The 14,129-nt window shown below is 65.3% G+C and overlaps 1 protein-coding gene across 2 annotated transcripts in view; it reads right to left on the bottom strand.

The window, feature by feature from the left end:
• Nucleotides 1-14,129, bottom strand: part of BAHCC1 (BAH domain and coiled-coil containing 1) — a 60,503-nt gene that overhangs the window by 19,434 nt on the left and 26,940 nt on the right. For both annotated transcript variants that reach the window (XM_021666358.2, XM_064369207.1), the window contains exons 3-5: nt 5,586-5,708; nt 622-2,376; nt 347-455 (exon numbers count right to left, since the gene is read on the bottom strand). In XM_021666358.2, the coding sequence (XP_021522033.2) occupies nt 347-455; nt 622-2,376; nt 5,586-5,708 (1,987 nt within the window). The remainder of the gene's footprint in view (nt 1-346; nt 456-621; nt 2,377-5,585; nt 5,709-14,129) is intronic.

The following is a 14,129-nucleotide window of genomic DNA, read 5'->3' on the forward strand; positions in this document are numbered from 1 at the left end:
CCAACCTGGGAGGGAGAACGGGGCCTGGAGGCTCGGGGAAAACCCTGGGCTCCAGCCTCAGCGCTCTGCAGAGCTGACTGGGGGCCCTCTCCTGGCCCGAGAGTGGCCGACCTTACCGCTGCGGCGGGTTAGCTGAGACCCCCAACCCAGGGTGAGACCCCAGGAAGGCTCTAGGGGTGGGAAGAACCTCACCCACGGCCGACCATTCAGTCTGGGGCCCCAGTCACGACCACCCTTCTCTTTCTCCATGTGGCTCTGAGCGGGGACCTCCGCGCCCAGGCCCGGCCCTACTCCCCAGGGCCACAGGCCCGGCCCTACTCCCCAGGGCCACAGGCCCAGCTCTCACTGCAGCAGCAGCTCGCGGCTGGCCAGCCCCAGGCGCTCATCGCACAGCCGGGTCCTCTCCTCCTCGGCCTGCAGGTCCAGCGCGTGTGTGGAACGGGGCCCAACGCCAGCTGCACAGGGTGGAGATGGCAGAAGGGGAGGGTTGGGGTGGCTAGGGAGCCACGGAGGGTCGGCCGTGGGCAGGGGTGGGAGCTGTGGGGCGGGGGGTGTGGGGCACGGGGCAGGGCCCGCTGGGCACCCTAGATGGGCCCGGTCTCCTCTCTGCAGGGCCCGTACCTTTGAAGGTGGGGGCGGCCCGGCCCTGCCGCGCAGCGTTGGTGCTGTAGGCCACCTCGGTCCGGCTCGCCGTGTCCTTCTGCCGGGCCAAGGCCACCGCGATGCCCACAGGGGGCTGCCGCACCTCCCCGTCACTGTGCATGGTGTCGTGCTCCCGGCTGCGGGCACAGTCTGGCCTCTCTGCCTGGCCCGGGCCCTTAGAGGACGCGAGCTTTGCTTCCTGCTGGACGCAGCTGGCCTTGAGGCCGCCCAGGCCCACCAAGGGCGCCTTCTGGCCCACCACCAGGGCTTGGCTGCTGTACTTCAGCAGGCTCTTCATGGCCGAGACCTCGTCTGGCGGCGCAGGCAGCTCCTGGGGCAGAAGGGACGCCTGCTGCAGGCCGCCGCCAAAGGGGTCCAGGTAGGCGCCGGCCTTGCGCTCCTCACCGATGGCCATGGTGGTGCCCTGGCCGGCCTGGACACCCCACGGAGGCAGGTGGGGCCCACTGTAGCCCAGGGATGCCAGCTCCAGGGACTTGCGCTTGGCCTCGGCCCCAACGACCCCCGTCTCCACCTCGGGCGCTACCAAGTGCTGCTGATGCCGGATCCTCGCCACCTTCTGCGCCCCGGGGGGGCCGGCTGGGGCCTCCTTGCCAGCCGTCTTCTCTAAAGTGCAGCAGGCCTGGGGGGCCTTCCCGCCCAGCGGGTCCTGGTGACTGGGCCGGGCACAGTCCTGTGAAGGGGTGGGCAACTCAAAGTAGCCGCTTTTGTCCAGACTGCCTTTAGGGAGTCCGGGGAAGGGGGCCTCGGGGCCCGCGCTGCTGAGATAGTCCAGACCCTTCAGCCGGGGGTTGAGGGCCGCCTCGAAGCCACCCGGCCGCCGCTCGGCCTTGCCCTCCGCCTTCAGGTGGGCATAGGAGATTCCGTAGGGTGCGGCGTGCTCAGGGGCCATGGCTCCCTCCAGGTGCCGCTCCTTGGCCTCGCCCGCTATGGCGCAGGCGTCGGCGGCCTGGAAGGGGCGGCTCTTGTCGGCCAGGTGTCCCACGGAAGGCACGAAGGTGGGCCCGCTGGCCTTTAGGTCCCGGGGTACTTTGTCCTGCAGTGGGCAGAGCCCATCCGGGCCCCCATGCAGCTGCAGGCAGGGGAAGGAGCCGGCGGCCGTGCTGAGGGGTGGGGGAGGCCCGGCGGGCAGGCCGGACGGCATGGTGTAGGACGCAGCGTGGTGCAGCATCTGCCGCCGCTCCAGGCACTCGCTGAAGGCTGGCCCAGGCTCTGGGGGGCCCGCCGCCTCCTTGGCACAGCGCCCGGCGGTCGCCACCCCGGCACCAGGCCGCCCCAGCACGCCCCCTGCACAGCTGGCTAGCGCGGCCCTGCCCATGTCACCGTTGAGCACCTTGGTGTTGAGGAGGCAGGAGGGGAGGTGCTTGGGGCGGCCCTCGCAGGCTCCTCGGGCGGCAGGGCCCCCCTCCCTGCAGTGCCCGTCCGCTGGCACCGGCAGCACCAGCTTGTGCCGCTCCTTGCCACCGTCCTCCTCCGCCGCCGGCCGCTCCTTGCCCTCAGCCACCTTGCCCGCCTTCTCTCTGCCCAGCTCTTTGCCCACGAGGAAGCGGTCGAAGTCCTTGGGGCCCTTCTGCAGGGAGCCAGCCTCACCCCGGTCTCGATCCCGGCTACAGGAGCCCATGGGGTGGGCGGGAGCGGCCCGGGCCACGCTAGGGAAGTTGTGGTTGGCTGGCAGCAGCGTGGGCTGGGGCGGCAGGTTACGCAGGTAGAAGTTATCTGCAGGGAAAGAGCCAAGGTCGATGGGAGGCCTTGGGGGTGAGGCTGGAGAGAGACTCCCAGAGTCAGTGCTCCCAGAGCCTCCCGGACACCAGCTGGCGCCGACCCCAGGTTACAGCCTAGGGAAGGGTTTTGCTTTTTTTTTTTTTTTTTAAATAAAATTGTGTGAAATATGGGCAGCATAAAATTTCCCATTTTTGGTGCACAGTTCAGGGGCGCTGGGCACATCCACCCGGCCATGTTGCCGTCACCACCATCCGTGGCTGGAGTCTCTCACTCTCCCAAACTGAAGCTCTGGCTCTAAGACATACTCACCGTCTGCCCCAGAGCTAACTTCCGTCCAGCTCCCCACACCTCAGAGTCTCCCCGGCCTGGCCAGCGCCAGTGGGGATTATGGGGAGAAGTGGGGCAGGCAGGCAGTGTCATGGAGCATCCCAGCTGGGTCTTTACCAGCAGGCACTAGGACCTTGGAAACCAGGGACAGGTGGCAAGCAAGCTCCTGGCACCCCCAGAGCAGGGGCGTGGAAGGACAGGTGGGCGTGGAGGATGGGCTCACCAACCTCCTGGGAGCTCCCAGCCCCGACACCCCCAGCCTCTCTTCTGGATGCCTCAGGCTGGTGGGTTGAAATGGAGAAAGGCCAGTGGCTTCGGGAGCAGAGAGCAGCAGCTGTGCTCACCCTGCCTGGTGGGTGGTGGGTGTCTGGGGGCTCCCTCTGCGGTCCCTGGAACGGCTGCCAAGCCTGGGCTGTGGCCTGGGCCCACCCTTCCTGGCTAGGGTCTGCCCCAAGCTCTCCACACTCCAGCTGCCCTGGGGGTACCCATCTCCCCACAAAGGGGGCCAGGTCACCGCCTCTGGGGACCCCGGGGGACCTGCCCCTCCCCATGCCCAGCTGGGTGGGTGGGCAGCAGGGTGGTGCCAAGAGCGGACAAGGGAGAACAAAAGAAACATTTGGAACTTGTAAAATTGTCCTCAGGCATGTAAATTCCTTGTCAATTTCCTGCTAATTAGAAACAAGGAGGAAGGCGAGCGGGAAGGGGCTAGCCCCAGCGAAACCTAATTAGCTCCATTTCCAAAACCAAATACCGTTCTTGGACACAGCTCCACCACAATATTGTGAAAGCCAGAAGCCTGGCAGCCCACTGCCCAGAGGGAGTCCCCTGCGCTGCTGGAGGGGTTGGGTTTCTGGGGCTGGGACCAGCCACCTGCCCGACCCTGACAAACGCTGTCAAAATAGCTGCATGCGTGCCGGGCTGACGAGGGGTCGGGGGAACGTGGCCTGCTGGGCTGTCCTTGGACTGCAGAGCCCCTCGGCCTCCAGGTGCAGGAGCTGGGGTGTGGGGTGAGGAGGCGAGGTTTGGGTGCCTGTCCTGGGTCAGAGCTGAGTCTGCTGGGTGGGGCTGGTGGTGAGTTCCTGGCCCCCATGCCCGCACCCCTGCAGCTGGCTGGCCTGAGCAAGGCCAAGGCCCTCCTGAGCCGTAGCTATCTCGGGCTCCTGCAGGCGAGGAGGTGCAGGCCACAGGAAGGTCTTGGAGTGTGAGTGTGGGGTGCGGAGGAGGGGCTGAGGGGCGGCCATGAAGAGGGGCAGACCGGCCTCAGGTCCCCACCCCCCAGCTCACACTCAGAGTTGAGGTCATCATGGCCACTCGTGGGCACAGGCTGGCTGGGGTCCCTCCCTCCATTCCCTGCAGGGTGTCCAGTCCACCTCCCAGCCCATTCGGGGGGCTTTTTGGACCTCTCCTCTGCCCCCACCCTGAGCTCCAGCCCTAAACACCAGGGCTCCCGCGCTCCCAGGGGCTGTGCGGAAGGAAGCCATCTGTCCCACCCTCCCTCCTCACCTGCCACAGCCTGGGCATCCCTCTCCACAGCTGGGACAACCTCCCAGTCCACCCTCCACACTGACCCCACCCCATGTGTCCAAACACCTCTCAGATCCTCCTGGGGAGACGCCCAAGCCCCTCCACACTGGAGTGGAGCTCACCCCTCCCTCCAACTGCTCCTCCCACGTGCGCCCTCCCATAGCCCAGGCCAGACACTGGGGGTCACCTAGACCCCTCTGTCCCTCCCTGCTCCCAATCCCCCTCCTAGCTCACCGAGGCCGGCCCCTGTGGAACCCCACACCTATATCACTTTTCACTGGAGTACCGTAGCGAACCTGGTAACTAACCGACAGCTTCCTGCTCCAGCCTCCTGGTGCCACCCCAAGAAGGACTTTTAAAAATGCAAATGAGGCTGGGCTCGGTGGCTCACGCCTGTAATCCCAGCACTTCGGGAGGCCGAGGCGGGCAGATCACGAGGTCAAGAGATCAAGACTATGGCGAAACCCCGTCTCTGCTAAAAAATACAAAAATTAGCTGGGCGTGGTGGCGCGCGCCTGTGGTCCGAGCTACTTGGGAGTCTGAGGCAGGAGAATTGCTTGAACCTGGGAGGCGGAGGTTGCAGTGAGCTGAGATCGTGCCACTGCACTCCAGCCTGGAACCTGGCAACAGAGCAAGACTCTGTCTCAAAAAAAAAAAAATGCAAATGAAATGTCGCCCCACCAGAAGAAACCCACCTTGGAGCTAAGGACCCATACCCTTTGTCCACCTCCAGCCAGGCCCTCTCGGGAATTGCTGGCACCAGGACTTGGCCCCTCTGGCCCTGCAGTTCCCCTTCCCCAAGGCCCCACTGGCTCTGACTTCTCAGCCAAGACTCAAACTCTGCATCCCTTCCTCGGGGATGCCTTCTGCCAGTGGGGTGAGCAACACCTCTGTCCACTAGGGCACTGGGGGGGGAAGGCTGGGGGCTGGGGGCTGGGCCCAGGTCAGCAAGTGTGTGAGCCAGGAAGTGCAGGCTGCTGTGGGATGCCTCCCCCTCTGCAGCCACCCCAGGATCCCCGGGCTGCCAGGGGCTGCAGGCAAGGCCAGGTCCTGCGGAAGCTGGTGGGGCTAGGGTGATGAGGAAGCCGGGCACCAGCTCAGCTTCTCCCGCCTGAGCACTGAGAGGTCCTGAGACAGTGTGGCTAGAGCTGGACCTGGGAACCAAACCTGCATCTGGGGGCAGTCCTGGGTCCCCGGGTTTAAATCCCAAGGGGCATGCCCACCCTCTCCTCTAGCCCCTACCCCGGCTTCGGTGACACCCGGTGGGAGGGCTCACCAAGGAGGCCTTTCCCTTGCGCCCCTCCCCGCCTTCAGTGTGCCCTGCTCCCCGAGCTGGCCCGTGCCACACTTGCCTTTTTGGGTTCCATAGAAACGGTGCTGCCCGTAGAGAACGTTGCTGTTTCCATGGTGATCCAAGTGGCTCACGGGTAGGAAGGTGGATGCCAGACTCCCCGAAAATCTGGGGTACCCGGGAGCTAGAGGAGCAAGGAGACCCGGTTGCAGAGGCACCTCCCAGCCTCCCGGCCCGCAATCGCCCTGACCCCAGGGAGGCAAGAAGCCGGCGGTCGGCCCAGGAGCGGTGCCCCGCGGAGCCCAGCACGCAGCCGCCGGGGGAAATCAGCCCATCAATACATCATATTAACTCTGACTCGACTAATGCCATCCCTCCGGTGCAGCACAAATTGAATTGCTGATGGGATGGGGAGAGGGGAGGACGGATGAGGGGCCTTGGTTCCCTCCCAGCAGCACTCAGCATCGCGGAAGCTCCCAGGCCCGGCAACAAAAGGGATTCTGGGAAGGTTGCGTGGGAAGACGGGGCACCGTGGACAGATGCTGCTGCACCAAGGGCCCAGCCCAAGGAGAGTCATGCCAGGGGCCAGCGCCATGGTGGTGTGGCCGCCCTTCCCTGCTGGGGGCACAGGTGTGCATCTGATGCCACGTTCCCACCATGGCAGGGCCTCTTCCAGCTCCAAGATCTGCACAGGGTGGGGGGGCCCCCAAAGAGTCCCCTGCACAGGCCCCAGACCCAAAATCCCAGGCAGGAACTCCAAGTCATGCCAGCCAGGCCACTCTCTGGACAAAGGGGTCTGTCCCTCAAGTCAGCCAAATTTCTGAGCAGCCTGCCCCTGCCCAGCACAGGAAAGCCAGCCACACCCAGCCACCCTCTTGCTGGCCCTGGGCCTTGGGGCAGCTCTGGCTGTGTAGGGGCTCACCTGACCCCACCCCAGGGATTAAGGCCCAGCTGGCGGGTCAGGATAGGGCTGAGCATGGCCTGGGAGGCTTGTGGGCACCTGCTCCCGGTCTAGGCGCTGCAGGGGGCAGGTCTGCTGGACCAGGGACACCAGCCACAAGGAGTGTGACTTCTGGTTCCCCAGTGGGCCCCGGGCACCAGGCAGAGCTCTCAGACTCAGACCCACCCAGCCCCAGCCCACTGCGGTGCTGCCGGAATGTGAGGGCCGAGGGGCTGGCTGTGGCTGGGGGTCCAGCAGCCCTCCGCAGGCCTGAGAAGACGTTTGAAGGAGCAATCCAGAGCTTCGAGCTGCCAGAATGAACCAGAATGAATGCAGCTGGGCTGGGGCACCCACTAAAACTCCTGCTCTGCATCTTCCCTGGAAAATCGGCCCCCAAGTCCAAAAGAGGCATCCCAGACCCCAATCCCAGCAAGTCCCCAGAGCAGCAGGCACAACCAGCCACCATTCAATCTTTTCTGGCTCGTGGATCCCAGGGAAATCTGTGGAGCTGGAGCCCCAGGAGATGCTCCGGGAAAGCTGAGCTCTGGGTCACCAGCTCCAAGGATGCACCCCACACCTGCCCCATTTGGAGTCTCTAGCAGGGCATGAGCACAGGAAGGGCTCTGAGAAGTCCTGCGATGTGGAGGCCTGCCTGCCAGGACCAAGTCCCGTCTCCCTGTGAGGCCACATGGCCCAGGCCAAGTCTGGGGACCTGGGGAAGGCACCCGGGCCCTGCCACAGCCCTGCAGCTGCCCTCCAGCTGAGGACAGCCGGCTGAGGCTCGAGCCTGGTCCACGTGGGAGCTGCATCTGGAGCAGATGTTTACCAGATTAAACTCTGCTCCTGGAAGACTCCACAGAGGCTGAGAGCGACGGGGTGGGAGCGACCTGGGACGGGGGAGTGGGGGAGCAGCAGGCAAGGGGCAGGGCCTGGGGGGCACTGGTTAAACCTCCCAAGCTGTCCCCTTTTAATTGGCTGCTGTTTAATGTTTTAGAGGCCTCGTTTTGGTAAACAGAAGTCTGTAAATTCCTCCTTCCCAGACACCATTTCCCAGGCATTGAGCCCCTGTTCCCCCTCCAGAGATCCGGGCCTCCAGCCCATCCACTCTGGGGGAGCAGGCGCTCAGCTGCCTGAGGAGTGGGCTCCTTCTCACTGGTCCCCTCTGGGGGCAGCTGAAGGCGGGCAGCTGTGCATGTCCCTCCACTGCTGGGCCTTGGCTGGTGGCCCCGGGCTGGGGAGCAGGGTGGCATCCACCTGGGCCCTAAGACCGAAGCCCTGGCTGGTGCCCCATCCTTGCCTGCTTGAGTCCCCACCACTGAGGCCCCAGAGGGGAAATTAGGGAGCCAGGGGAGGAGGAGGGAGTAGGGAGACGGGGTGCAGGGGCAGGGAGCAGAGAGGAAGGAGCTGGGGTGCCGGGGAGGCCCAGCCAGCAGGGTGGGGCCATCTTTGGGCAGGGGGCAGAGAGAGGAAGGGAAGAAGAGGTCCTCCCAGGCCAGCAGAAAGCCCCTTTCTTTTTCTCAAGTCTGTACTCTGAATTAAAAAAGAAAATTAAAAAATGATTTTTATGAATCAGAGCAGCTGTTCTGAGACCAGAAGCCAGAAGGCAGGGCTGCTGTGGCAGGGCTGGCTGTGGCTGGGCCGGGGGCACACAGGCGTCCTGGAAGGGGCTGCCACTGAGGAGTGAGTGGGGTGGTGGTTCTGGGTAGGGCTCCAGGGGGATAGTAGAGACCGCAGATAGCAGGAAGGGGACACTCGGGGGCCAGAGACCAAGAGGGCTCAGCCAGCAGGGCCTGGGGGCACACGAATCCACAAGCCAAAAGTCCTCAACTGCAAGCTCCTGCTAGAATGTGGGGGCCTTGGAACCTCACCTTCCCAGACCCCTTTGAGACAGGAGCTTTTATGATCACCCCAGCAAACAAGGACAAGCCTGGGCTAAGCAAACCGCCCAGAGAGGTGGGCAGGACTCAAGCCTGCTGATGTCTGGGCTCCTGGTGCCCTCGGAGCCTGGCGGAGTATGGTAAAGAGCCCTGGGGGCAGTGGGGTCACACCGAGGTCCCCACATCCTGCCCCTGCGGCTGTGGTGGGCAGGACGCTCCAAATTCAGTCCTATGATGGGACAGACCACAAGGGACAGAGGCGCAAGGCACAAGCACCTGATGGGTGAGTAAAGCCAGGAGGCCACACGTAGGCTGGATGGGGGGACACAGTGACCACACACCCAGACCCCTCCCAGCTGCCCCCAGGCCTGAGCTCATCATATCTGGAGAGGCCACGGGCTGAAGATGGGAGGACGCCTGTGGTGTGGGCAGGAGGAGGGGAGAGCGGGGGCTGCCCGTGGGCAGGGTTGAAGGACAGAAGAGTGTAGAGAAATAGGGGCTGGGGGCAGCCGGGGGTGAGGGGCCCCTTCCTCTCCTCCTGCCCGCCTGGAGAATGGAGGCCTGCAGGTCTCTCCTCCCTGGGGAGGGAGGGGCAGCCCCCAGGGTGCACAGGGCCCGGCTGGTGTCTCTGCTCACATGAGCCCTGAGCTGCCCACCAGGCACCCCCACCCTAGGCGTGCCCAGCATCCAGGCCCTGCCCTCTCTAGGCCAGCCCTGAGCCTTCTTCCTCCTGCCAGATTTGGGGAGGTGGCCACAATCCAACACCAGGCCGTCCTTCCAAGGACCATCCCTGCCGTGGAATACCGGGGGCTGCTCCTGGGTCTCTCAGCAAGCTGGACTTGGGCTGTCTTCACGGCCAGCCAGCAGAAGGACCAAGATCACCCGGGGGGTCAGGGGACCGCCAGCATTGCAGGGTCACCCAGAGAGCCTCACTTGCAGCCAGAGCTCAAGGCCTAGATGCTACAAGCTTAGCAAACTTCTGGGGGTCCTGAAGCACGCCTCGAGGGGTCCCCTAGCACACTACCCTAGCCCCCACGCCCGTGAGGACAAAACCTTCTGCATCAGACACCCCAGTATCCTGACAAACGGCAGTGCCTCCTTCCTGGAGGAAAGACTGGGCACCTCCATCAGCCGCACCGTCCCCCCCGGCTGAGCCTTGACCTGTCTCCCACTGTGGCCCCACTTCAGCTCCCACACGTGCCCGGCCAGGCGGGCAGTGGGCCACGCAGCCATGTGGCCAGCTGGGCGCGGCCCTGGGCCTGGAATCTGCATGTGGGCAGCCAGTCACATGGGAGGCTCTGGGGACTGTATCAAATGCCCACTGTCCAGTGAGGGCCCATCCTCCTGGCTCAGCAGTAGACGCCCCTCCCCCACCCCCTGCCAACTCTGCCAGATTCCCCCCCCATTACTCCACCACAGTGACCCCAGAGGAGTCCCGGGAGACCCCTGGCCTGGCAAGTGGTCCCTGCTTCTCCCGCGGCCCCGCACATCCTCCATGTAGGATGTCCCTGCCACGCAGCCACATGCATGAGGCTCAGCCTGGCCTCCACCCACCACCGCATTGACACTGGCTCTTCGTGGGACACCCTCTTCACTCAGGGTGTCAGTGGGCCACCCAGTGACTGCCAGGCCCCAAGTGCTAGGCAAGATGGATTCTGAAACCCTGTCCTCATGAGGCACACAAATCGCTGCAGTCCACTGACGCCAGCTGCCCTGGACACAGGAGGGGCCTCGGTGGACTGTGTGACGCCAGCCCTGGGCACAGGAGGGGCCTCGGTGGACTGTGTGACGCCAGCCCTGGGCACAGGAGGGGCCTCGGTGGACTGTGTGACGCCAGCCCTGGGCACAGGAGGGGCCTCGGTGGACTGTGTGACGCCAGCCCTGGGCACAGGAGGGGCCTCAGCGGTGGCCCCAGCTACGGGCACTTCCCATCCCTGCTCTAGGACCTGAAGGGAATCACCTTGCAGTGGTCCCTTCCCTTGTCCTACCTGCTCTCTGACGACACCCCTGCTGCCCCCGCAGGCCGCTCACCCAGGTGGGCAGACCCCCGGACGTCCAGGCTGTTTTAAAGTGCTGCTCCCAGGACACAAGTGGTTGGTGGGGGTACAGCAGATTCCTTCTCGGGGCTGGAGTGCCCAATCCCCGGGGCCTCCTGAGCCTTTGGAAGCTCAGTCCCCTCCCCATCCACAGGCCTGCGGGGCACTTGCCTCAGGTGTGGGCCTGGCCAGCTCCATCTGCTCCCAAGGTGAGCAAGGTGGCACAGAGCGGGGGCAGAGGCCAGGTCCCCAGGGGAGCCTCTAGAATGCATGCAGCGGGCAGCCTGCCCACGATCCAGGCACCAACCCCACAGAGAGGAGTGTGGCCTCCCTGGGGATGGGGGAGGGTGGGTCCAGGGCTGGGGCCCACGCTCAAGCCAGGGGTGGAAACAGACAACCCTCAGAGCGCGGAGCTGGAAGCCACCACATGACCTGAAAGCCTTCGCTGGCACCCTGGACAGCAGCTCTGGCTGCCAGGGAACTCCCTCCCGCCTGCCCACCAGAAGCTTCCTCACATTCTTCAGGCAGCGTCCTTCACATGTCTGTCACTGCACCCTGGGCCACGGGCACACCACCAGCCCGCCCCACACACAGGCAGGCAGGAGACGGTGTCCCTGCTAGGAGAGCTGCACCCCCACCAGTCAGGCCTCCGGTCCCAGCACTGGACAGCCGCCACAGGACACAGGAGGGAGAAGGTGCTTTCTGTGCCTGCCTCCCACGGCATCTGAACGGCTATTCTCACTGGTGTGGCTGGAAGATGGGGAAACTGAGGCTGGGCATGTGGCATCGAGGCTAAGGCAACTCTGGGTCTGTGAAGACCTCTCCCCTTCCCCCCTGCTCCGCACACGGCAGGGACCCATGCCGCGTCCGCCACAGTCCCGCCCTGTCCTGTGGTGCCTGGGTGTGGGCAAGGGCTCGGGTGCAGCCTCTGGATCCCAGAGCAGCCTCTATGCCAAGCCCCTGGCCGAGTCCCTGCCTCTGGGACAGCAGGAGCTTGCAGGGCGGAGGGATGGCACTCCAAAGCCCGGCAGCCCAGAGCGCAGGGAGGGGATGAGGGGACAGGCTCTCAGTCACACACAGTCCTCAGCCTCAGCTTCCTCACCTGTAAAATGGGGGCAAGTGCCACTGTGCAGTGCGATGTTGCCAGGAGGAGGCAGGGGCCGTCCCAGGGCAGGCTCATGACACAAGGCCCGTCATCCTGCCCGACCTCAAGCCAGGGCTGGCCCTGGGAGCCCTGCAGGTGCAGGAACCCGGCCCTTTACCCAAACAGGCCTGGACATCTCCCCAACCTCCCTGGGGCTCAGATTCTGCCACCTGGGATGCCCCTACCCTGGCTTCCCCAGACCTGGGTCTCCCCCAGCCACCCTGTGCAGCCCTCTGCCAGGTGTGGACCTGGGTGCTGGCCGCCACCCGACCCTCAACAGTGACGGGCAGCACTTAGCCAGGCTGTCAACACAGGGTTCTTAGTCTCGGCGGGTTGGGGGTTGGGAGTCTGCTCGAGGGCAGACTCCAATGGGGATAGGAGGCTGGGACCCAGGCAAGACGGGCCATGGTGAGGTGCGGGAGGGCCGGCTCCGGAAAGCCACATAGGACGCCTCTGGAAGGGTCACAGGCCTGGATGGGCAGCCTCCCTCTGGCTGCGAGAAGCTGGTGGGAGATGGCCTGCCTGGTAGAGACCCTCCATCCCCACGTGGGACCTCCACGCTAGGACGCCCACGCTGTCCCTCACATCCCAGGGAGTCAGCTTGTCCCCACTGGCTCAGCTCTCCCTCGTACATGGAAGGGGATGGCAGGTCTGGGCAGGGCAAGAGAACCCCCGCATGGATGTGAGATCAGGTAGACATGTCAGTGCTGGGATGGTCAGCAGGCCCGTGGGGAACAGATCAAGAGGCCGTTTTAGCCGCCAAGGAAACCGTGGCCGGGAGAGGAAGGATTTGCCGCCAGTCTGGGAGGAAGCGGCAGGTCCCGGGCAGGCATCACAGGAAGGACGGAGCTGGGGCCCCAGCACCTGAGAGCACTCGGGGCAGGGGGACATGTGCCCTCAGAGGTGTGTCCCTCAAACAGATGTGGTCCTGGCTCCTGCTCACCCCTACAAGCACCCGAGAGTCCTGAGACCTTAGAGGGGATGAAGAGGACAGGGGGTGGCTGGCAGGATGCAGGAAGCTGTGGGGCTCTGACAGCAGGGAGCGTTCAGCTTGCGCAGCCCAGCCCCCCACCCCCCCAAGCTGGCCAGGCCCGGTGAGAAGTGCCCCCACCGGAGCTGGCCAGTGAGAAATGTCCCCGCTCCAGAGCTGGCCAGGTCCAGTGAGAAGTGCCTCCCCCGGGAGCTGGCCAGTGAGAAATGTCCCCGCTCCAGAGCTGGCCAGGTCCAGTGAGAAGTGCCCCCGCCGGAGCTGGCCAGTGAGAAATGTCCCCGCTCCAGAGCTGGCCAGGTCCAGTGAGAAGTGCCCCCGCTGAAGCTGGCCAGGCTCGGTGAGAAGTGAATCCCCTCCAGCTGGCTAGGCCCAATGAGAAGTGGCCTCCCTGGAACTGGCCAGACCCTGTGAGAAGTGGCCGCTGAGGGGGGCGTGGTTCTGACCAAGAGCCGGCCAGGTGGAAAGCCAGTGCCTGTGCGTGTGCCCGCCGCTGCCATGGTCCCCCCAGGTGGCACGAGAGACCAGGAGTGGCCCCAGCAGGCAGCTCAGCAGCCCCCACCCCACCCCTTCCCAGCTGAGCCCCCCAGGAACAGAATCCCCTTTCATTGGCCCTGTGGGTGGTCCCCGCCAGGCAGCTGGGGGGCGGTGGGGAGGGAGGGGGCCGGACCTGCCTACAATAGGACCAGCTGTGCCTGTCCCCCCCCCCACTCTCCCCCACCCAGGACTGGCTGGCCAGCAGGAGCTTACCTCTGCCCTGGCCAGTTCCGCTGCCCGCCCCCACCCCAAGCCCCAGGGAGGCCCACTGCTGGCGGGAACCTAGGCCTTGGGTGAGCCTGCGGGCCAGGAGGCGCGGAGCTGAACAGACGGGCTCTGCCCGGGCCAGATGTTCTGGGGCGGCTCCTCCAGCTCCAGGCTGCCTCTGCGGCACCCCCGGCTTCCCCCCACCCAGGGAAGCAGGAAGCTCTGGGCCCTGCAGATGGGGAGAGAGGAGGCCCCGCCTGGTGTGGGGGGTTCCTGGGGCTACCCCAACCTGGTTTCCTACTGGCCTGCCCCTTTCTGGCTTCCCTGGGCTGGGGAGGGGGTGGTGGACTTGCTTGCTGGGCCGGGCACCTGCCTCCCACCCATCCCAGGTCACTGGAAGGAAACGTGGGCGAGGCAGACCGCCCAGGCAGCCCGCTGTGCCTGCCGGGCCCCCACACTCCGGCCGAGTCGCGTGCCCCCCACCCACCTCACTCCCCTTCCCCCTGAACACACACGGCAGAGAAACAGGCCTGGCGTATGGGGAGCCAGCTGGCACCCCGTCAAACTAGCAGCCAGGCATGCTGCCCGGGCAGCCAGCCAGCCTCTCACCCCGGCCCGCCCGCCCTGGCCTCTGCCGCTCAGCTCACAGTGCGGCAGCTCCATGCGGCCTGTCCGCCTGTCGGGGAGCACGGCTGAGTGGCGGGGAACCCCTGAGGGGAGGGGATCCCGGGGGGCGGGGCGGCAGAGCTGAAGGCAGTGCAGGCGCAGTGAGGCGGAGGCACCGGCCTGACAGGTGTGTGGCCTCGGAGGCTCTGCCACCCTCAGAGGTCCTCTCCTACCCACGCCCCTTCTCAGCCCTGGGGGGGCCTGCATTCT

This window comes from Aotus nancymaae, unplaced genomic scaffold (assembly GCF_030222135.1).
Source record: "Aotus nancymaae isolate 86718 unplaced genomic scaffold, 86718_ANA_hifiasm-v0.15.2.pri h1tg000089l, whole genome shotgun sequence".
In the NCBI taxonomy this organism is placed as follows: Eukaryota; Metazoa; Chordata; class Mammalia; order Primates; family Aotidae; genus Aotus; species Aotus nancymaae.